At 59.9% G+C, this 22926-nt stretch overlaps 1 protein-coding gene across 1 annotated transcript in view; it reads left to right on the top strand.

Moving 5' to 3' along the window:
• Positions 1-22926, top strand: part of LOC121274785 (helicase SRCAP-like) — a 67404-nt gene that overhangs the window by 41210 nt on the left and 3268 nt on the right. Inside the window, exons 8-19 of the mRNA XM_041182136.1 lie at positions 791-894; positions 2014-2223; positions 2540-2794; positions 10591-10793; positions 12574-12890; positions 13670-13872; positions 15686-15855; positions 16959-17155; positions 17930-18044; positions 18800-18937; positions 19341-19523; positions 22209-22292. Of these exons, the coding sequence (XP_041038070.1) occupies positions 791-894; positions 2014-2223; positions 2540-2794; positions 10591-10793; positions 12574-12890; positions 13670-13872; positions 15686-15855; positions 16959-17155; positions 17930-18044; positions 18800-18937; positions 19341-19523; positions 22209-22292 (2179 nt within the window). The remainder of the gene's footprint in view (positions 1-790; positions 895-2013; positions 2224-2539; positions 2795-10590; positions 10794-12573; positions 12891-13669; positions 13873-15685; positions 15856-16958; positions 17156-17929; positions 18045-18799; positions 18938-19340; positions 19524-22208; positions 22293-22926) is intronic.

Genomic DNA, 22926 nt, shown 5'->3' with positions numbered 1-22926 from the left:
ACCCTCCACCGCCCTCCCCTCCACCGCCCTCCCCTCCACCGCCCTCCCCTCCACCCGCCCTCCCCTCCACCGCCCTCCCCTCCACCGCCCTCCCCTCCACGCCCTCCCCTCCACCGCCCTCCCCTCCACCGCCCTCCCCTCCACCGCCCTCCCTCCACCGCCCTCCCCTCCACCGCCCTCCCCTCCACCGCCCTCCCCTCCACCGCCCTCCCCTCCACCGCCCTCCCCTCCACCGCCCTCCCCTCCACCGCCCTCCCCTCCACCGCCCTCCCCTCCACCGCCCTCCCCTCCACCGCCCTCCCCCTCCACCGCCCTCCCCTCCACCGCCCTCCCCTCCACCGCCCTCCCCTCCACCGCCCTCCCCTCCACCGCCCTCCCCTCCACCGCCCTCCCCTCCACCGCCCTCCCCTCCACCGCCCTCCCCTCCACCGCCCTCCCCTCCACCCCCCCCTCCCCCCCCCCCCCCCCCCCCCCCCCCCCCCCCCCCCCCCCCACCTCTTTCCTTCTCCGCCCCTTGCCCCCTGGAGGTTGAGTCACTGTTTTATACAGGTTTAACACAAACTTGCTTGCCTTTACACCTGTGCATTTCTAGATAAATAATCTGCCATCCCATGTACATTGGTACCCTGTTTCTCAACCTGGCCAGTCACCTTTCACAACTTGTGCACATGGGACACCTCGCGTGCTCTCTCTCTCATGCGCGCACTCTCTGCTCCTGTCACCTCCTCGTTAGAACTGTACCCTTCATTTTATATTTTCTGTGATCTACCTACCAACATGCTTCCATCAGCTGTACACATGCCCGCTCGTTCCAGCCGCCTCAAAGCCTTATCGCTATCCCCTCAGTTCGCAATGCTTTGCTGTTGCATCCTAAGTGTAAGCCATTAATGGTTAGTAAAGAGACTCTTGTCTCAGTGCCACCCCTTGAGGGAGCCCTCAGTGTATACCCTCCTCCCCAGTTCGGAAAGCAACCACTCACCACCACTCTGTTTCTCGTTACCCTGTTTCCAAGCTGGCACTCCTTGGTTCCATGGGCTTCCACTTGGCTGGCAAGTCTATCATGTGGCACTTTGTCAAATGCCTTCTGGTGGCGGTGGCGAAGTGGTAATGTCACTAGTAACCCAGAGGCCCAGGCTAATGCTCTGGGGGTTGGGGGGGTGGGGGGGTGGGGGGGAACAGGTTCAAAGCCCACCACGGCTGCTGGGGAATTTAAGTTCCTGCTTGAAAATAAAATAAAGAGGCGTGTCGAAGCTTTTCGCCTTGGACTCATCAGGACACATTGCACGAATACCAATATAAGAGGAAACCAAAATTTATACTCAAAACAGTGTCCAGCGCCAGCTGTCATTCTGAGATTAGACAACCTTCGGTAAATAATCCTTAGTGTACTAAATTACACTGAGAGCCAATTGAAGACTGTCAGTTGGGCTCGCGGTGTGGCACGTTCGTGTGTACTGGAAGCAACATATATCAATACGCAGGGCCCTGTTCTTTACTGACAGAAAGAAAACGTACCTGCATTGCGCCTGTTTGATCTAAACAGAATCGGTGACAGCCCTTCGCTGACTTCATTCCTCAGGGCAAAGCCTTGACCTGTCGGGGCCGAGCGGCCTGGGTTAGGTTTCCAGACAGTTAACTGCTTGGCAGTTAACTCAGTCACCATCAACTGGTGCGTTCTCCATGGCCAATGCCTCTGCCAGTCAGAGCCCACTTGCCAAACAATCAGCACTCTCTTCACATCCGGTATAAATTGTTGTTTTACCCTTTTTTTACAGTGGGTCATCTTGCCAAGTGTCCTGATGGTTACAAAAAAAAACTTTCCCTGGCAGTACTCAAGTTGGGTGCTACCAAACGCGCGTCCGAATGGCTGGCAGTTGCCGCGTTGGTGAATATCTGTGACCTCTTTTCTGTCCGGTTCGCTGAAACTCGCTCTCTTCTTTTCTCCCCCCCCCCTCCCCCCCCCCCCCCCCCCCCCCCCCCCCCCCCCCAACCCCGCAACCTTGTCTGTGCCAGGAAACATGGTCCACCTGGTGTCCACCGGCGGGCACCACATCATCGGGCAGCCCGCCCAGCTGGCCCTCATCCAGGCCATGGCCCAGCAGAACGCCCAGCCCGCCATGGGGGTCCAGGCCTCGCTGCAGACGATCGCCGGCGCCCAGTCCGCCATCCCCGGTGCCGCGGCTGCCTCGCCCGGACTGACGGTTCCGTTCACCGCCACGCAAGGTCTGTATACGCCTGCCGGCTCCAGCGCCGCAAACCCGCTCGGGTGGGGCGTGGAAATATTCGGTGGGGGGTTTGGGGTGGGTGGGATTTGGGGGAAATGTTGGTGGGGTGGGAGTGGGGAGGGTGGGGTTGGTGGTGGTGGGGGAGCTGCCGGGATCTTGCCTGCGAGCTGGAAGGACCTGCCACCAGAAGAGGGAGGGTGACCTGCCGGGGGATCTGGTGAATATGGGGTGGGGATTTGATTTGATTTTTTTTTTGGCCTGCCTGTCTAATTGCCTTTCTTTCTCCGCTCCCCCCCCCCCCCCCCTCCCCGCAGTCCCCGGCTCGGTGGTCACCAGCTCCAGTGTGATGAAGATCGTGGTCCGCCAGGCGCCGAAGGAGGGCTTCCCGCTAGCTGTCCACTCGCCCCGGCCCATCGCCGTCACGGCCGCCCGCTTCCCGGCCACCGTGGTGACGCCGGCCCGCGTCCAGCTGCCCGTCGGAGCGCTGACCCTGGCCTCGGCCCACCTGCCTCCTGTCCCTCGCCCGTTGCTGAGGGTGGTCCACACACCAGCTGTCAACGCCGAGCAAGGTAACTATGCCCCTCTTTCGTTCTGCTCGCTCGCGGCTGCCATCCTCGCAAGGGGCAGTGTGGGCTCGGCAGGCTGAAGGATCTCTGTCTGTCTCTCTTTCTGCCCCTGTCCTTGTCTGTCTCTGTCTCTCTCTCTCTCTCTCTGTCCTTGTCTCTCTCTCTGTCCTTGTCTCTCTCTCTGTCCTTGTCTCTCTCTCTGTCCTTGTCTCTCTCTCTGTCCTTGTCTCTCTCTCTGTCCTTGTCTCTCTCTCTGTCCTTGTCTCTCTCTCTGTCCTTGTCTCTCTCTCTGTCCTTGTCTCTCTCTCTGTCCTTGTCTCTCTCTCTGTCCTTGTCTCTCTCTCTGTCCTTGTCTCTCTCTCTGTCCTTGTCTCTCTCTCTGTCCTTGTCTCTCTCTCTGTCCTTGTCTCTCTCTCTCTGTCCTTGTCTCTCTCTCTCTGTCCTTGTCTCTCTCTCTCTGTCCTTGTCTCTCTCTCTCTGTCCTTGTCTCTCTCTCTCTGTCCTTGTCTCTCTCTCTCTGTCCTTGTCTCTCTCTCTCTGTCCTTGTCTCTCTCTCTCTGTCCTTGTCTCTCTCTCTCTGTCCTTGTCTCTCTCTCTCTGTCCTTGTCTCTCTCTCTGTGTCCTTGTCTCTCTCTCTGTGTCCTTGTCTCTCTCTCTGTGTCCTTGTCTCTCTCTCTGTGTCCTTGTCTCTCTCTCTGTGTCCTTGTCTCTCTCTCTGTGTCCTTGTCTCTCTCTCTGTGTCCTTGTCTCTCTCTCTGTGTCCTTGTCTCTCTCTCTCTGTCCTTGTCTCTCTCTCTCTGTCCTTGTCTCTCTCTCTCTGTCCTTGTCTCTCTCTCTCTGTCCTTGTCTCTCTCTCTCTGTCCTTGTCTCTCTCTCTCTGTCCTTGTCTCTCTCTCTCTGTCCTTGTCTCTCTCTCTCTGTCCTTGTCTCTCTCTCTCTGTCCTTGTCTCTCTCTCTCTGTCCTTGTCTCTCTCTCTCTGTCCTTGTCTCTCTCTCTCTGTCCTTGTCTCTCTTTCTCTGTCCTTGTCTCTCTTTCTCTGTCCTTGTCTCTCTCTCTGTCCTTGTCTCTCTCTCTCTGTCCTTGTCTCTCTCTCTCTGTCCTTGTCTCTCTCTCTCTGTCCTTGTCTCTCTCTCTCTGTCCTTGTCTCTCTCTCTCTGTCCTTGTCTCTCTCTCTCTGTCCTTGTCTCTCTCTCTCTGTCCTTGTCTCTCTCTCTCTGTCCTTGTCTCTCTCTCTCTGTCCTTGTCTCTCTCTCTCTGTCCTTGTCTCTCTCTCTCTGTCCTTGTCTCTCTCTCTCTGTCCTTGTCTCTCTCTCTCTGTCCTTGTCTCTCTCTCTCTGTCCTTGTCTCTCTCTCTCTGTCCTTGTCTCTCTCTCTCTGTCCTTGTCTCTCTCTCTCTGTCCTTGTCTCTCTCTCTCTGTCCTTGTCTCTCTCTCTCTGTCCTTGTCTCTCTCTCTCTGTCCTTGTCTCTCTCTCTCTGTCCTTGTCTCTCTCTCTCTGTCCTTGTCTCTCTCTCTCTGTCCTTGTCTCTCTCTCTCTGTCCTTGTCTCTCTCTCTCTGTCCTTGTCTCTCTCTCTCTGTCCTTGTCTCTCTCTCTCTGTCCTTGTCTCTCTCTCTCTGTCCTTGTCTCTCTCTCTCTCTGTCCTTGTCTCTCTCTCTCTCTGTCCTTGTCTCTCTCTCTCTGTCCTTGTCTCTCTCTCTCTGTCCCTGTCTCTCTCTCTCTCTGTCCCTGTCTGTCGCTCTCTCTCTCTCTGTCCCTGTCTGTCGCTCTCTCTCTCTCTGTCCCTGTCTGTCGCTCTCTCTCTCTCTGTCCCTGTCTGTCGCTCTCTCTCTCTCTGTCCCTGTCTGTCGCTCTCTCTCTCTCTGTCCCTGTCTGTCGCTCTCTCTCTCTCTCTGTCCCTGTCTGTCGCTCTCTCTCTCTCTGTCCCTGTCTGTCGCTCTCTCTCTCTCTCTGTCCCTGTCTGTCGCTCTCTCTCTCTCTGTCCCTGTCTGTCGCTCTCTCTCTCTCTCTGTCCCTGTCTGTCGCTCTCTCTCTCTCTCTGTCCCTGTCTGTCGCTCTCTCTCTCTCTCTGTCCCTGTCTGTCGCTCTCTCTCTCTCTCTGTCCCTGTCTGTCGCTCTCTCTCTCTCTGTCCCTGTCTGTCGCTCTCTCTCTCTCTGTCCCTGTCTGTCGCTCTCTCTCTCTCTGTCCCTGTCTGTCGCTCTCTCTCTCTCTGTCCCTGTCTGTCGCTCTCTCTCTCTCTGTCCCTGTCTGTCGCTCTCTCTCTCTCTGTCCCTGTCTGTCGCTCTCTCTCTCTCTGTCCCTGTCTGTCGCTCTCTCTCTCTCTGTCCCTGTCTGTCGCTCTCTCTCTCTGTCCCTGTCTGTCGCTCTCTCTCTCTCTGTCCCTGTCTGTCGCTCTCTCTCTCTCTGTCCCTGTCTGTCGCTCTCTCTCTCTCTGTCCCTGTCTGTCGCTCTCTCTCTCTGTCCCTGTCTGTCGCTCTCTCTCTCTGTCCCTGTCTGTCGCTCTCTCTCTCTGTCCCTGTCTGTCGCTCTCTCTCTCTCTGTCCCTGTCTGTCGCTCTCTCTCTCTGTCCCTGTCTGTCGCTCTCTCTCTCTGTCCCTGTCTGTCGCTCTCTCTCTCTGTCCCTGTCTGTCGCTCTCTCTCTCTGTCCCTGTCTGTCGCTCTCTCTCTCTCTGTCCCTGTCTGTCGCTCTCTCTCTCTGTCCCTGTCTGTCGCTCTCTCTCTCTGTCCCTGTCTGTCGCTCTCTCTCTCTGTCCCTGTCTGTCGCTCTCTCTCTCTCTGTCCCTGTCTGTCGCTCTCTCTCTCTCTGTCCCTGTCTGTCGCTCTCTCTCTCTGTCCCTGTCTGTCGCTCTCTCTCTCTGTCCCTGTCTGTCTCTCTCTCTCTCTCTGTCCCTGTCTGTCGCTCTCTCTCTCTGTCCCTGTCTGTCGCTCTCTCTCTCTGTCCCTGTCTGTCGCTCTCTCTCTCTGTCCCTGTCTGTCGCTCTCTCTCTCTGTCCCTGTCTGTCGCTCTCTCTCTCTGTCCCTGTCTGTCTCTCTCTCTCTCTCTGTCCCTGTCTGTCTCTCTCTCTCTCTCTGTCCCTGTCTGTCTCTCTCTCTCTCTCTGTCCCTGTCTGTCTCTCTCTCTCTCTCTGTCCCTGTCTGTCTCTCTCTCTCTCTCTGTCCCTGTCTGTCTGTCTCTCTCTCTCTGTCCCTGTCTCTCGCTCTCTCTCTCTGTCCCTGTCTGTCTCTCGCTCTCTCTCTCTCTCTGTCCCTGTCTGTCTCTCGCTCTCTCTCTCTCTCTGTCCCTGTCTGTCTCTCGCTCTCTCTCTCTCTCTGTCCCTGTCTGTCTCTCGCTCTCTCTCTCTGTCTCTGTCCCTGTCTGTCTCTCGCTCTCTCTCTCTCTCTCTCTGTCCCTGTCTGTCTCTCGCTCTCTCTCTCTCTCTCTCTCTGTCCCTGTCTGTCTCTCGCTCTCTCTCTCTCTCTCTCTCTGTCCCTGTCTGTCTCTCGCTCTCTCTCTCTCTCTCTCTGTCCCTGTCTGTCTCTCGCTCTCTCTCTCTCTCTCTCTGTCCCTGTCTGTCTCTCGCTCTCTCTCTCTCTCTCTCTGTCCCTGTCTGTCTCTCTCTCTCTCTCTCTCTCTCTCTGTCCCTGTCTGTCTCTCGCTCTCTCTCTCTCTCTCTCTCTGTCCCTGTCTGTCTCTCGCTCTCTCTCTCTCTCTCTCTCTGTCCCTGTCTGTCTCTCGCTCTCTCTCTCTCTCTCTCTCTGTCCCTGTCTGTCTCTCGCTCTCTCTCTCTCTCTCTCTCTCTCTGTCCCTGTCTGTCTCTCGCTCTCTCTCTCTCTCTCTCTCTCTCTGTCCCTGTCTGTCTCTCGCTCTCTCTCTCTCTCTCTCTCTCTCTGTCCCTGTCTGTCTCTCGCTCTCTCTCTCTCTCTCTCTCTCTGTCCCTGTCTGTCTCTCGCTCTCTCTCTCTCTCTCTCTGTCCCTGTCTGTCTCTCGCTCTCTCTCTCTCTCTCTCTCTGTCCCTGTCTGTCTCTCGCTCTCTCTCTCTCTCTCTCTCTGTCCCTGTCTGTCTCTCGCTCTCTCTCTCTCTCTCTCTCTGTCCCTGTCTGTCTCTCGCTCTCTCTCTCTCTCTCTCTCTGTCCCTGTCTGTCTCGCTCTCTCTCTCTCTCTCTCTCTGTCCCTGTCTGTCTCTCGCTCTCTCTCTCTCTCTGTCCCTGTCTGTCTCTCGCTCTCTCTCTCTCTCTGTCCCTGTCTGTCTCTCGCTCTCTCTCTCTCTCTCTCTGTCCCTGTCTGTCTCTCGCTCTCTCTCTCTCTCTCTCTGTCCCTGTCTGTCTCTCGCTCTCTCTCTCTCTCTCTCTCTGTCCCTGTCTGTCTCTCGCTCTCTCTCTCTCTCTCTCTGTCCCTGTCTGTCTCTCGCTCTCTCTCTCTCTCTCTCTGTCCCTGTCTGTCTCTCGCTCTCTCTCTCTCTCTCTCTGTCCCTGTCTGTCTCTCGCTCTCTCTCTCTCTCTGTCCCTGTCTGTCTCTCGCTCTCTCTCTCTCTCTCTCTCTGTCCCTGTCTGTCTCTCGCTCTCTCTCTCTCTCTCTCTCTGTCCCTGTCTGTCTCTCGCTCTCTCTCTCTCTCTCTCTCTGTCCCTGTCTGTCTCTCGCTCTCTCTCTCTCTCTCTCTGTCCCTGTCTGTCTCTCGCTCTCTCTCTCTCTCTCTCTCTGTCCCTGTCTGTCTCTCGCTCTCTCTCTCTCTCTCTCTGTCCCTGTCTGTCTCTCGCTCTCTCACTCTCTCTCTCTCTGTCCCTGTCTGTCTCTCGCTCTCTCTCTCTCTCTCTCTGTCCCTGTCTGTCTCTCGCTCTCTCTCTCTCTCTCTCTCTGTCCCTGTCTGTCTCTCGCTCTCTCTCTCTCTCTGTCCCTGTCTGTCTCTCGCTCTCTCTCTCTCTCTCTCTCTGTCCCTGTCTGTCTCTCGTTCTCTCTCTCTCTCTCTCTGTCCCTGTCTGTCTCTCGTTCTCTCTCTCTCTCTCTCTGTCCCTGTCTGTCTCTCGCTCTCTCTCTCTCTCTGTCCTTGTCTGTCTCTCGCTCTCTCTGTCTCTCGCCCTCTACCTCTGCGTGTGTCTCGCTCTGTCTCTCTCCCTCCCAGCCTTCACTGCTTACACTGCCCCTGTCTTGTTGACATCTGAGTGCCTGTGGGGGTGGGGGGGCAAATGTTTTACTAGTGGATGCAAGTGTCTCAGTAAGAACCCCTGCGCCTGAGTGACCATGGGCTAGGACAGTGTGGGCCGGGAAAAAGCGCTCCCGTTGGCGGAAGGATCGAGAAGCAGAGGGACACAGATTGAAGTCGATTGTTAACGGGAGCGATGGAGACACGAGGAGAAACTTTTTCACGCAGCGAGGGGTTAGGATCTGGAATGCACTGAGAGCGTGGGGGAGGGACGGTCAATCGAGGGGTTAGGATCTGGAACGCGCTGCCTGAGAGTGTGGGGGAGGGAGGGTCAATCGAGGGGTTAGGATCTGGAACGCGCTGCCTGAGAGTGTGGGGGAGGGAGGGTCAATCGAGGGGTTAGGATCTGGAACGCGCTGCCTGAGAGTGTGGGGGAGGGAGGGTCAATCGAGGGGTTAGGATCTGGAACGCGCTGCCTGAGAGTGTGGGGGAGGGAGGGTCAGTCGAAGAGGTCGAGAGGATTGTTACGTTAAAGAAACGTTTGCGGGGCTATAGGGAAAAGGTGGGGTGGCACAGGGGTGAGCTGTGTGGTGGGGAGATGTTGGCAGTAGATGAATTATTCCCACGGAGAGTCGCGTCCTTGTTTGGAAATGGCAAAGTTAGCTTGCAGGTACAGCAAGCAATTGGGAAAGCAAGTGGCGTGTTCGTTGTGTAGCAAGGGCGCTGGAGGTATGAGAGTCTGCAAGTCTTGCTTCCTACTGGACAAGGCCTTTCTGAGACCACGCCCTGAGCACCATGCACACGTTTGGTCCTCTCGCCCAAGGGGGGCTGGGTGGTGGTGGTGGTGGTGGTGGTGGTGGTTGGGGGGGGGGGGGGGGGGGGGGGACACAAGCTGGAGGAAGAGCAAACGTTCACCGGACTGGCTCCTGGGGGGGGGGGGGGTGAGGGGACTGACCTCGGAGGGGAGATCGAGTGGACTGGGCCTGCCTTCCCTGGCGTTGGGAAGACTGATCTGAAGGGTTTGGTAGGGTAGACGCTGAGGTTGCCACCCCCCCCAACCTGCTCCCTGACTGGAGAATCAAGAACGCGGGGTCATCAGCCCCAGGATAAGGGGCCGGCTGTTTTGGACTGAGGAGGAGGAGAAATTTCTTCATCCGGAGGGTGGGGAATCTTTGGAATTCTCTCCGCCAGAGGGCTGTGGGCGCTCAGTCGCCGAGTCCGTTCAGGACTGGGATCGGGAGATTTTTGGGTGGTGTGTGTACAGGAATGGGCGTGAAGGCGATGACCAGTCAGTCTCGATGGGCTGAATGGCGGGTGGCATTGTGCCCATGAGGCTTAGCATTAAATTATACAGGCGAAGAATCAAAATGACTCGTATGTTGCAGCCCAGTAAATTGGCCCTTTTCAGTCCTTCGTTAATGTGGAAAGAGCTGTCCAGTTGTGCCACTCTCTCGTGCTCGTAGTTCTAAACATTTTCCCCTTCAAGTACTTTTCCGGTTCCTGTTGAGTCTCATTCCACCGATCTTTCAGGCAGTGAATTCCGGGTGTACAAGAGCAGGTCAGAGGCTGGGAATCCTGCGGCAAGTAACTCACCTCCTGACTCCCCAAAGCCTGTCCACCATCTACAAGGCACCAGTCAGGAGTGTGATGGAACACTCCCCACTTGCCTGGGTGAGTGCAGCTCCCACAACACTCAAGGTCGACACCATCCAGGACAAAGCAGCCCCGCTTGATTGGTATCCCATCCACAAACATTCCCTCCCTCCACCACCGACACACAGTGGCAGCAGTGTGTGTACCATCTACAAGATGCACTGCAGCAACTCACCAAGGCTCCTTCAACAGCGCCGCCCCAACCCACGACCACTACCATCTGGAAGGACAAGTGCAGCAGACACATGGGGAACACCAGCACCTGGAAGTTCCCCTCCGAGCCCCTCACCCATCCCGACTTGGAAATATATCGGCCGTTCCTTCACTGTCGCTGGGTCCGAATCCTGGGAACTCCCTCCCTAACAGCGCCGTGGGTGTACCTACACCACACGGGGACAAAATCCTGGAACTCCCTCCCTAACAGCGCCGTGGGTGTACCTACACCACACGGGGACAAAATCCTGGAACTCCCTCCCTAACAGCGCCGTGGGTGTACCTACACCGCACGGGGACAAAATCCTGGGAACTCCCTCCCTAACAGCGCCGTGGGTGTACCTACACCACACGGGGACCGCAGCGGCTCAAGAAGGCGGCTCACCCACCACCTCTTCAAGGGGGCAATTAGGGGACGGGCAATAAATACTGGGCCCAGCCAGCGACGCCCACATCTTCGTGAATAAATATGTAAAAAGCTCAATGGCTTTTTAAAACAAGCCCTTGCTCATTCCCCTCTGCCCCCCCACCCCCCAATCCTGGTTCTTATCCCAATCACCTTTGATCGGTGCCCCCTCTGCTTTCCTGACCCTCCTGCTGCTGGAAACAGCCTCCCTCGGTTTAGTCGATCCAACTCTCTTCCGGCCGATTTGGGAACGCCTCGATTCAATTCCACCGCCCCCCCCCGCCAAACCACCCTCCCCTTAACCTTCTCCCCCAGGGGGAGCAAACCCAGCTCCTCCCAGCCTCCCCGCAGAAGTCAGAACGGTACTGAGAGTTTGCGAACGTGCTGTAACCTCTCCCTCCCTCCCCCAGCTGCCCCCGCCGTGACCCGCCTGGTGGTGGCCGGACCCACCCTCTCGGAGAAGGAGGACGCGGAGTTGCCGACACTACGCCCGGTGATGGCCCGGCCCCCTGCAGCCCCCCCGGCGGAGCCGCTCACCTCGTCTACCTCACCGGCGGCCCTGAGGCCCAGGCGCCACCTGCCGGCCCCGCCCGCCAAGTCTCCCTTCAAGCTGGTAAGTAGCCTGCGGTCGGGGTGCGCTGGTATACCCCCCCCCCTACCCCCCCCACACCTCAATTGCCTCTCAGCTGCTTGTTGTGGGTCGGGGTTGGGGGGGTAGGGGGGGGCGGTGTTGCTCCCTGAACCTCAGCAGTCATCGCGTGAAGGTGCTCGCGCGTTGCAGTCGATGGGGGGGGGGGCACAACTTGACCATCCCCGTGACGTCGGGGGTGTCGTGTGCCCCTTAAAAGGTACGCTGCCTTCCCTGAGCGGCAGGGTACTGCCGTGCCCCGAGCGTACCCTCGTACCAGGGGGAGCGCGGCAATGCTGCTTAATGCCCCCCCCCTCCCCCCCAGTTCTGTGGCAGCAGGAAGCTGGAATGCAGACAGGTACTCCCCACGGCAGCACTGCCGGGGATATGCACCCCGCCACCCCCCTCCGCCACTGTAGCAGCAGAATACTACACTCCCACTCTTCCCCCAGACGCATCCTGGGCAGAAGCTACATTCCTTGACACATGTCTCGTTCCCCTGAGCAGCAGAATGCTATAATGCCAAGGCCTTACCCACCCTCTTCCCCGTGGGCCCTCACCCACCCCCGTCAAAGCATTACCGGCACAACCCCACCACCACCCACCCCCTTAGCAGCAGCATACTACAATGCTGACACCACCTGTTAACGGCAGGGCCCTTCCACACCAAGCGCTACGAGCTGCAGATGCTCTGTGATGGAAATACCAACCCGTTTGCAGCAGAATACTGCGACGCTGTCCCCCCCGTTAGCGGCGGAATACTGCGATGCTGTCCCCCCTGTTAGCGGCGGAATACTGCGACGCTGTCTCCCCCGTTAGCGGCGGAATACTGCGACGCTGTCTCCCCCGTTAGCGGCGGAATACTGCGACGCTGTCCCCCCCGTTAGCGGCGGAATACTGCGACGCTGTCCCCCCCGTCAGCGGCGGAATACTGCGACGCTGTCCCCCCGTCAGCGGCGGAATACTGCGACGCTGTCCCCCCCGTCAGCGGCGGAATACTGCGACGCTGTCCCCCCCGTCAGCGGCGGAATACTGCGACGCTGTCCCCCCCCGTCAGCGGCGGAATACTGCGACGCTGTCCCCCCCGTCAGCGGCGGAATACTGCGACGCTGTCCCCCCCGTCAGCGGCGGAATACTGCGACGCTGTCCCCCCCGTCAGCGGCGGAATACTGCGACGCTGTCCCCCCCCGTCAGCGGCGGAATACTGCGACGCTGCCCCCCCCCCCGTCAGCGGCGGAATACTGCGACGCTGTCCCCCCCCCCGTCAGCGGCGGAATACTGCGACGCTGTCCCCCCCCCCCCCGTCAGCGGCAGAATACTGCGACGCTGTCCCCCCCCCCCGTCAGCGGCAGAATACTGCGACGCTGTCCCCCCCCCCCCCGTCAGCGGCAGAATACTGCGACGCTGTCCCCCCCCCCCGTCAGCGGCAGAATACTGCGACGCTGTCCCCCCCCCCCCCGTCAGCGGCGGAATACTGCGACGCTGTCCCCCCCCCCCCCGTCAGCGGCGGAATACTGCGACGCTGTCCCCCCCCCCCCCCCCGTCAGCGGCGGAATACTGCGACGCTGTCCCCCCCCCCCCCCCCGTCAGCGGCGGAATACTGCGACGCTGTCCCCCCCGTCAGCGGCGGAATACTGCGCTTCCCAGCCAGCCGCACCATCTCTCTCGCTGCCCCCCCCCTCGGCTGGAGTAGGCAACCCCCCCAGCCTGCAGATGTCTCACGTCTCCTCCGGCCAGCACCTTTGACCTTCGGTCTCCGTTCCAGGAGGCGCTGGAAGAGAAGCGGCGCCGGCAGCGGCAGGAGCGGCTCGATCGGATTGTCACCATCAACGAGCGGCGGTGTGCGGCCTCGCCCGTCTACGGCACCGAGCTGCTGCGGCTCTGCGTCTTGGCCGAGAGGGTGACAGAGTGCTCCCCCGAGCGCGCCGGCTGGCGGGGGCTGAGTTACACACACTGCCTGGCAGCCCAGCTGGGCCGAGGGGACTGTCGGCCGGACGCCTACTGGAGGACCACGCGGGCGCTGGACAGAGCTGTGCGCAACCCGGAGGAGCGGATTGAGGAGCTGGCAGACATTATTGACAGGTGGGTACCTGTCCTGGGAGTGTTTGATGGGGATGGTGTAGAGGGAGCTTTACTCTGTATCTAACCCCGTGCTGTACCTGTCCTGGGAGTGTTTGATGGGGACGGTGTAGAGGGAGATTTACTCTGTATCTAACCCCGTGCTGTACCTGTCCTGGGAGGGTTTGACTGGGACAGTGTAGAGGGAGCTTTACTCTGTATCTAACCCCGTGCTGTACCTGTCCTGGGAGTGTTTGATGGGGACAGTGTAGAGGGAGTTTTACTCTGTATCTAACCCCGTGCTGTACCTGTCCTGGGAGTGTTTGATGGGGACATTGTAGAGGGAGCTTGACTCTGTATCTAACCCCGTGCTGTACCTGTCCTGGGAATGTTTGATTGGGACAGTGTAGAGGGAGCTTTACTCTGTATCTAACCCCGTGCTGTACCTGTCCTGGGAGTGTTTGATGGGGACAGTGTAGAGGGAGATTTACTCTGTATCTAACCCCGTGCTGTACCTGTCCTGGGACGTTTGATGGGGACAGTGTAGAGGGAGATTTACTCTGTATCTAACCCCGTGCTGTACCTGTCCTGGGAGTGTTTGATGGGGACAGTGTAGAGGGAGATTTACTCTGTATCTAACCCCGTGCTGTACCTGTCCTCGGAGTGTTTGATGTGGACAGTGTAGAGGGAGATTTACTCTGTGTGTAAGCTGAGTCTTTTGCTTATGGTAATGCTGGTTCACAACCCCTGCGTGCTCTCTCTCACACATTCTCTCTCTCCGTCTCTCTCTCTCTCGTTGACAGATTTATTTTTGTTATACCTCCTGTGGAGGCCCCAGCTATCCAGATACATGTCTCCCACCCTCACCCCTCCTACCTGCACCAGCAAGCCTTGCTTGCAGCCGCCCTTCACCGTGAGCTCTCCCCCAGGACTGCTCGCCTACACCGAACCATCTGCAACATGAGGACCCAGTTTCCGGACCTCCGGCTCATACAGTACGATTGCGGTGAGTGGGCCATGGGGGGGCGGGGTTGATCTCGGGCTGTTTGGCGGAGGGTGGCGTTGTCTGTGTGTAGGTGCTCAGCTGAAGTGCTGCTAACAAGGGGGTTTGTTAAAGTCTCCTCTTCGTTCCCATCGCCCCGTCTCCCATCTTGAATGGAACTGCGCTCTGCATCCAGGACAAAGCAGCCCCGCTTGATCGGCCCCCCATCCACAAACATTCACGCCCTCCACCACCGACGCACAGTGGCTGCAGTGTGTGTACCACCTACAAGATGCACTGCAGCAACTCACCAAGGCTCCTTCGACAGCGCCGCCCAAACCCACCACCTCTACTATCTAGAAGGACAAGGGCAGCAGACACATGGGGAACACCACCACCTGGAAGTTCCCCTCCGAGCCCCTCACCATCCCGACTTGGAACTGTATCGGCCGTTCCCTCACGGTCGCTGGTGTCAAATCCTGGGAACTCCCTCCCTAACAGCGCCGTGGGTGTACCTACACCACACGGACAAAATCCTGGAACTCCCTCCCTAACAGCGACATGGGTGTACCTACACCACATGGACAAAATCCTGGAATTCCCTCCCTAACAGCGCCGTGGGTGTACCTACACCACACGGGACAAAATCCTGGAACTCCCTCCCTAACAGCGCCGTGGGTGTATCTACACCACACGGGACAAAATCCTGGAACTCCCTCCCTAACAGCACCGTGGGTGTACCTACACCACACGGGACAAAATCCTGGAACTCCCTCCCTAACAGCGCCGTGGATGTACCTACACCACACGGACAAAATCCTGGAGCTCCCTCCCTAACAGCGCTGTGGGTGTACCTACACCACACGGACAAAATCCTGGAGCTCCCTCCCTAACAGCGCTGTGGGTGTACCTACACCACATGGACAAAATCCTGGAACTCCCTCCCTAACAGCGACATGGGTGTACCTACACCACATGGACAAAATCCTGGAATTCCCTCCCTAACAGCACCGTGGATGTACCTACACCACACGGGACAAAATCCTGGAACTCCCTCCCTAATAGCGCCGTGGGTGTATCTACACCACACGGGACAAAATCCTGGAACTCCCTCCCTAACAGCACCGTGGGTGTACCTACACCACACGGGACAAAATCCTGGAACTCCCTCCCTAACAGCGCCGTGGATGTACCTACACCACACGGGACAAAATCCTGGAACTCCCTCCCTAACAGCGACGTGGGTGTACCTACACCACACAGGACAAAATCCTGGAACTCCCTCCCTAACAGCGACGTGGGTGTACCTACACCACAGGGACAAAATCCTGGAACTCCCTCCCTAACAGCGACGTGGGTGTACCTACACCACACGGGGACTGCAGCGGCTCACCCGCCACCTTCTCAAGGGGGCAATTAGGGACGGGCAATAAATGCTGGGCCCAGCCAGCGACGCCCTCAGCCCAAGAATGAAGAGGAAGCAGTGTTGAGCCGTACGAGGAGGTTGCAGGACTGTACGGCCGGGCGGTGTGGCATTCGCGTTGAGGGGGTAAATTTGACAGACCCCTGAGGTGGTAAGTTTGAACCCTGCTTGAGCGCCAGTGCCGAGGGGGCGATAGTGGGAGGAGGAGTGGGGTGGGGGGGATGGGTGGTGGTGTTTAATTTGTGTTCACTGGGTCCTTATACACTGTCACACCCCATGTAAACCCACATCACTCCCTCTTTCCCTCTCTCCCCGCCCCCCCCCTCTCTCTTTTTGTGATCCTTCACCTCCCCCCCCCCCCCCCCCCCCCCCCCCCCCCCCCCCCCCCCCCCCCCAACGACCACCCCAATACAGGCAAGTTACAGGTCCTGGATGTCCTGCTCCGGAGGCTGAAGGTGGGTGGGCATCGGGTGTTGCTGTTCACGCAGATGACGCGGATGCTGGACATTCTGGAGCAGTTCCTCAACTTCCATGGCCACATCTACCTTCGCCTGGATGGCAGCACCAAGGTTGAACAGCGGCAGGTTAGCACCCTCGGCCCGCGCCCCGCTTCGTCGGCGCAAGCAGTCTGGCCGTGCTGCGGCGCGTGCCCTGGCACTCAGTGACCTGGTTGGCAAAGCCAGCAGTGCCTGATTGGCAGAATTGCGGCCTGTGTGATCCGTCGTGCCCGGCTCAGTCCATGTCCCCGACCGGGGACCCGGAGCCATAATCTTGGGTCAGCGCTGAGGGAGAGCCGCACTGTCGGAGGGTCAGCGCTGAGGGAGAGCCGCACTGTCGGAGGGTCAGCGCTGAGGGAGAGCCGCACTGTCGGAGGGTCAGCGCTGAGGGAGAGCCGCACTGTCGGAGGGTCAGCGCTGAGGGAGAGCCGCACTGTCGGAGGGTCAGCGCTGAGGGAGAGCCGCACTGTCGGAGGGTCAGCGCTGAGGGAGAGCCGCACTGTCGGAGGGTCAGCGCTGAGGGAGAGCCGCACTGTCGGAGGGTCAGCGCTGAGGGAGAGCCGCACTGTCGGAGGGTCAGCGCTGAGGGAGAGCCGCACTGTCGGAGGGTCAGCGCTGAGGGAGTGCCGCACTGTCGGAGGGTCAGCGCTGAGGGAGAGCCGCACTGTCGGAGGGTCAGCGCTGAGGGAGAGCCGCACTGTCGGAGGGTCAGCGCTGAGGGAGAGCCGCACTGTCGGAGGGTCAGCGCTGAGGGAGCGCCGCACTGTCGGAGGGTCAGCGCTGAGGGAGCGCCGCACTGTCGGAGGGTCAGCGCTGAGGGAGCGCCGCACTGTCGGAGGGTCAGCGCTGAGGGAGCGCCGCACTGTCGGAGGGTCAGCGCTGAGGGAGCGCCGCACTGTCGGAGGGTCAGTACTGGGGGAGTTGAGCTTCACTGATGGGCACTAGGAACAGGGAGGGGGCCGAGAAACCCCTTGAACCCGTTCCGCCATCGGATCACAGCAAACTGGCCGGCCTCGGTGGCCACTGACCGCGTTATTGCGTGCGGGCTCTTGCTGTGCGCACATTGGCCGCCACGGTGAGTGAGCTCCGGCAGTAAGCGCTCCCCTGGCTGTGAAGCTGAGAGGGGAGCTCGAGAAATGCCAGTGCCGCCTCTCTGACTCGCCGTGTGCTGTACCTCCTCCACCTCGCAGATCCTGATGGACCGCTTCAACGCCGACAAACGCATCTTCTGCTTCATCCTGTCGACCCGCAGCGGCGGCGTGGGTGTCAATCTGACGGGGGCAGACACCGTCCTCTTCTACGACAGCGACTGGAACCCCACCATGGACGCCCAGGCCCAGGACCGCTGTCACCGCATTGGGCAGACCAGAGACGTGCACATCTACAGGTGAGTGGCACTCGGCGGCCGGGAGGGCTGGGGGTAGGGTCGGGGTGTGTCCAGACCCCTGAGCGTGATGTGATGGGTGGGGTGTTTGGGGGGGGGGTGCGTGGGGGCTAAAATCCACCTCTGTGTCCACCCTCTCAAGCCCCTTCAGAGTCGTGTAGGACTCGCTGAGATCGTCCCTCGTTCTTTGACACTCCGGGGAGTACAGACTCAATTCACTCGGCAGGGTGGAGACCCTCGAGGATGCGGAGGGGAGGGGGGGGTGGTGGTGTGGTGGGGTACGGAGGGCGGTGTTGCCCTCGAGAGGGAGGGTGACTGTGGCGAGCCAGAGGCGCCCGAAGGCGTTGGGGTGGGGGGGTGTGGACACTGGGTGGTCAGGGTTGGGGGTTGGGGATGGGATGGACCAACCTGACCGGGGAGAGGTGGAGGGGAGGTGAGGGCAGGTGGGGCGGGTCCCCGAGTGAGGCGGAGACTCGACGTGGGCAGGGCTAAGGGTGTGTGGTTAGGAATGTGCCGATAGTGGGACCTGCAGAGCTCTCTCCCACGTGTGCGCCCTCTCTCTCCTCCTCCCTCCCTCCCTGTCTCCCACGCGCGCCCCCTCTCTGCCCCTCTCTCTCTGAGCTCTGCCCCCCTTCCCCCACCCCGAGATACAGTGGGATGGGCGCAGCAATGCACTGTCCCGCCTCAGGGTGTGTTTTCCTTGGCTTGGTGCTTGCAAACTCTCAGGCCTCTCATATTCTGTTTCTCTCCGCCCCACCGCCCCCCTCCCCATCTCAGGTTGATCAGCGACCGGACAGTCGAAGAGAACATTCTGAAAAAGGCCAACCAGAAGCGCATGCTCGGAGACCTGGCCATCGAGGGAGGCCATTTCACCACCGCCTTCTTCAAAGAGGTACGGAGAGCTCCAGGGGGTGTGGGTGGGGGTGGGGGTGCTCGTCGTCACTCGGAGGGAGAGCTGTATAGATGAGGGGCTGAGGCCTGGTAGTTGCCCATCGTCGTTTCCGATGGGGGGGGGTGGTGGTGGGGGCGGGGTGGGGGGATAACCGCGCACCCTGGGGTGGTGGTGCCGCCGTGCTGAAACCCCTCTCGTGCTGACTGCTCGACGGGCAGGGCCTGGCCCTGGCCTCGCCTCTGGTGGGCCTCACCGTAACCAACCCCCGAGCAGCATCATCAGTTTGTCCAAAAACTCACGGCTGGTCGGGCGGGGGGAGGGAGGGTTGCGGGGTCAGCCGGGAGTAGGGGGTCACAGGGTCGCGGGGGGGTGGTGTCGGTGGGGAGGGGGAGTCACAGGGTCGCCAGGGGGCTGTCGGCCGGGGCGGGGGGGTCAAGTTCTCAGCCGGGCGGGGGTTGCCAGCCGGGGGGGGGTGTGGGGTCATGCGGTCGGCCCGGCCAAGTGGGGGTGTCGGCCGGGCAGGAGAGGTTGCGGGGTCGGCCAGGCAGAGGGGGCATTGCGGGGTCACGCGGGGGGTGTCGTGGGTTGGGCTGGGTGGGCGGGTCGCGGGGTCAGCTGGGCAGGGGTTGAACTCTGTCACCATCTTGTCTGTATAATATATTGTTGAGCCTGTGGGGCCTTTTTGCGGCAGAACCTGCGGCCCTGGAGTCGTGCCTCGACTAAGTTGCCTGTTTTAACCCCCGCCCCCCAAACAGCAGACGATCCGCGAGCTCTTCGACCTCCCGACGGAAGAGCCGAAGAAGGAACCAGAGCCCCTGACGCTGCCGCCTCCCCCCCCGCAGCCCGAGGAGGAGGACTCCATGTCGGCCAAGCAGACGCAGATCCTTGAGCAGGTGAGTGTCCGTCTGTCTGCCCTGCCCGAGCCGCGATCGGCGTCTAGATGACCCTGGCTGACAGCCCAGCCCAGCCCGACTGCCTTGCTCACCAGAGGCTCCAGCGTCTCCCCCACTACCTCAGCCGCTGGCTGCCCTTGACCAGGCAGTCCGCAGATCAACCTGGCCGCGTTGCTGTCGGGGGGTGGTGGGGGGGGACTGTCCTGTTCCCCACCTCCCGACATCTCCGCGGCCGGACAGGAAGTGGGGTCACATCTCCAGCAAGATGCAGCCGGCGCGGTGGTGCGGGTGCGGGTGGGGGCTGGGTGAAGGTGGGGCGGCACGGTGGTATCTTGTCGACACGTCTTAACTTTCCACCCCCTGTAACAACTTTATCACCAACCACCCCCCCCCCCCCACCCAGGCGCTCTGCAGGGCCGAGGACGAGGAGGACATCCAGGCGGCCTCGCAGGCCAAGGCCGAGCAGGTGGCCGAGCTGGCCGAGTTCAACGAGAACATCCCGCTCGATGGGGAGGACAGCTCAACCCGGGAGGAGGAGGAGGAGCTGTCCAAGGCTGAGCAGGAGATCGCTGCCCTGGTCGAGCAGGTAACAGGGTGGGGGGGGGGGGCGACGGGGGAATCTCTCTGTGTGCACGTGCGTGGCTGCAACCTTTACTCCCGAATCCCTAGCGCATGTGTGTGTGTGTGTGTCCCCTCCACCTCACTCTCCACCCAAATCGTTCCCCCCCCCACCACAAAAACAGACCTTTTGTCAGATCCTACCCGATGGGAATCGACCCTTTCGCATCAAGTCGGAGTTCCCATCTCCCTCTTTTCGACGGCTGGTTTGGTCGCGGAGTGTGTCTCTCCCCCCCACCCCGCTTCCGCTCTGTTTGCATATCCTGGACGAGACCCCCAACCCCCCCTTCGGGTTAGAGTGCCCCGGCTTCTCAACTAATAAGCGGTGCCCCTAATCGCCGCCTCCCACCCGTGGCTCTTCAACCGGCCTGGAGATGGGGTGGGCGCTCCTTAACGCCTCGTTCAGCACGATCGCCCGCGTTAGGGAGGGTCGGGAGGATAGTGTGGGGCTTCAGGCGGGCGGGGACAGGTCGGGGTGCAACGGGCGGGTGGGATTTAATGCGGACGAGGGTGAAGCGGTAGGTAGGAAACAACGGGTCAGAGTTTCTCACATCTCTGTCCTCGGTCTGCTGCAGTGAAGCTGAACGCAGCCGAGAGAAACAGCACCTCCTCTCGCGGTTTTAGGCACTCCACAGCCTCCTGGACTCAGCCTTGAGTTCAACAACTTCAGAGCACGAGTTCCGTCCTCCGTTTTGATTCCCCCACCCCCAAGTGCCAGTCTGTATCTTATTTTCAAGTGCTTGCCTTTCATTATTCTTCCATTAACACGCGCTCTGAACCGATGCTTCGTTTCTTGATGGCAACCTTTGCCCCTCCCTTTCCCCCTCTGCCTCTTGTTCCGTCGCATCGTTGTCACTTAAGTTCTCCCGCCCTCTGCCCACCTCCCCCCCCCCGCGCCCTCTGCCCCACAACCCCCCCCACCCCCCCGACCTTCCTTTTTGCCCTGACGAGTCCTTTTTGACTTGAATCCTTCACAAAAGTTGCCGTGAACCTTGCTAGAACGCTAGGTGCTCCTCAGCTAGAGTGTTGCGTCCAGTTCCGGGCGCTGCACTTCGGAAAGGCTGGGAGGGCTTCGGACAGAGGGTAGGAAAGGTTCACGAGAACGGCTCCAGGGACGAGGAACTTCAGCTCCGTGGATAGTTCAGAGAAGTTGGGACTGTTCTCTTTGGAGAAGAGAAGGTCGAGAGGAGATTGGATCGAGGTGTTCAAAACCACGAGGGGTCTGGGACAGAGCAGATCGGGAGAAACTTGCCATTGGGGGGAGGATGGAGAAGCAGAGGGACACAGGTTGAAGGAGATGGGTAAAAGGAACGATGGAGACATGAGGAGAGACTTTTTCACGTGGCGATGGGTTAGAATCTGGAACGCGCTGCCTGAGAGTGTGGGGGAGGGAGGGTCAATCGAGGGGTTAGGATCTGGAACACGATGTCTGAGAGTGTGGGGGACGGAGGGTCAATCGAGGGGTTAGGGTCTGGAACACGATGTCTGAGAGTGTGGGGGAGGGAGGGTCAATTGAGGGGTTAGGATCTGGAAAGCGCTGCCTGAGAGTGTGGGGGAGGGAGAGAGTCAATCGAGTGGTTCGAGAGGGAATGGGATTGTTATTGGGAAAGGGAGGATGTGCAGGGTTCATGGGGTGAAAGCGGTGGAGGGGGAAATAGGTATATTGCACCTTCAGAGGGCTAGCACATCCACAAACGGCCTGAATGGCCTCTGAAGCTATAACCAGCCTGTGATGGTGCCCCCTCTCTCTGCCCCCTCCCCTAAATGCATCTTTCTATTTCCCCCCCCAACTGTGTTTATCCTGCTCTCCCTTTAAATACGTTAATACCATTCACCTCATCCACTCCCCTGTGATAGGGCGTTCCACATTCTCCCCGCACGCACAGCGCCCCCCCCCACACAGTCTCTGGGTAAAGCAGCTCCCCCCTGAATCCCCCACGTGGATTTATCAGTGACCCTCTGGAACAGCGTGACTGACCGAAAGTGAAACACCTCCCCCCCCGTCGGTCATCGCCGATAACTGGACGCTGAGGCAGTTTAAGGCTCTTTGCCTTGCCCGCGCTGTCTTACTGTCCAGTGGCGATCGGGTTCCCCCTCCCTCCCTCCCCGGGGCTGTTTGCTCTTGTTTGCCCGGTTCTACACGCACACCCTGAGAGAAAAGAGCAGCCAGTTGGTGAGCCGCAAGTTCTCGCAGACCGTAAACCGGGTGCCCTGGGGAGGGGGGTGGGGGGAGGTGTGAGCAGCGTTTACCTACCCACCCCCCCCCCCCCCCCACTCTGAACAGCACCGGTAAAACATAATCAATGTCATGTGGCGGCTGCTGCTGCTGTTGTGGGAGCTTGCTGTGCGCAAGTTGGCTGCGGGGCACCTTACACACTGGCAGCTTTTAACAAGGATGTGGGCATCGCTTTCCCCCACCCCACCTTCACTCTCCCCCTCCCCCCACTTAGCTCTCTCCCCCCCACCTTTGCTCTCCGCCCCCCCCCTGCCTTCGCTCCCTCCCCCCCCCCCCCCGCCTTCGCTCCCTCCCCCCCCCCCCCCCCCCGCCTTCGTTCCCTCCCCTTCCCCCCCCGCCTTCGCTCCCTCCCCCCCGCGCGCGTACTTTCTCCTCTGGGCTCTGTTTCAGTGACGTGTCCCTCTCATTGTCTTGCAGCTAACTCCGATTGAACGCTACGCCATGAACTACCTGGAGGCTTCCCTCGAGGCTGTCAGCAAAGAGGAGCTGAAGCAGGCAGAGGTACGAGACTTGCCCTGGCGGATTTTCAGTCCCCCCAACCCCGACCCCCCCCCTCTGATCTCTGCCGCTGGCCGCCTTGTCTCAGGCTGGTGTGGCGTGCCAGCTGGGAGGGTCAGCCCCGCATTTCCGGGGGCGGTGGTGGGTGTGCGTGGTGGTGGGGGCGGGGGGGGCGGCGCGCTGGGGGCAGCGTGTGGCACTCCGGCGTCAGTGTTGACTTGGCCGAGTCTGCCTGTGCTACTTTCCTTTGTTTGTTTGCACGTCACTCCCACATGCGCGGCCTCCTCTGTGCCCTGGTGGTGCCCCTGAGGTAGTATCTGGAGAGAGCCTGGCCTTCCCAGGCCTGTTGGGAGTTGGGCTTCCGTAACTTCTGTGCGACCACACTCCAAATTTACTCCCCCCTTGCCCCCTGCTCATTCTTTCTTAAGATGCGGGTGTCATTGACGAGGCCCGGGATTTGTCGCCCGTCCTTAATTGCCCCCTTGAACCGAGTGGCTCGCTGGGGCCATTTCAGAGGGGCGCTTAAAGAGCCGACCACGAGGCTCTGGTGGCCCAGAACTGCACGCGGGCCAGACCCGGGTAAGGGCGGCAGGTTTCCTCCTCCTACACCCTCCCCCCCCCCCGCCCCCGCTTCCCG

This window comes from Carcharodon carcharias, assembly GCF_017639515.1.
Source record: "Carcharodon carcharias isolate sCarCar2 chromosome 38 unlocalized genomic scaffold, sCarCar2.pri SUPER_38_unloc_2, whole genome shotgun sequence".
NCBI lineage: Eukaryota > Metazoa > Chordata > Chondrichthyes > Lamniformes > Lamnidae > Carcharodon > Carcharodon carcharias.
The sequence above is the reverse complement of the archived record's forward strand: the minus strand, read 5'-3'. Positions and strand labels throughout refer to the sequence as shown.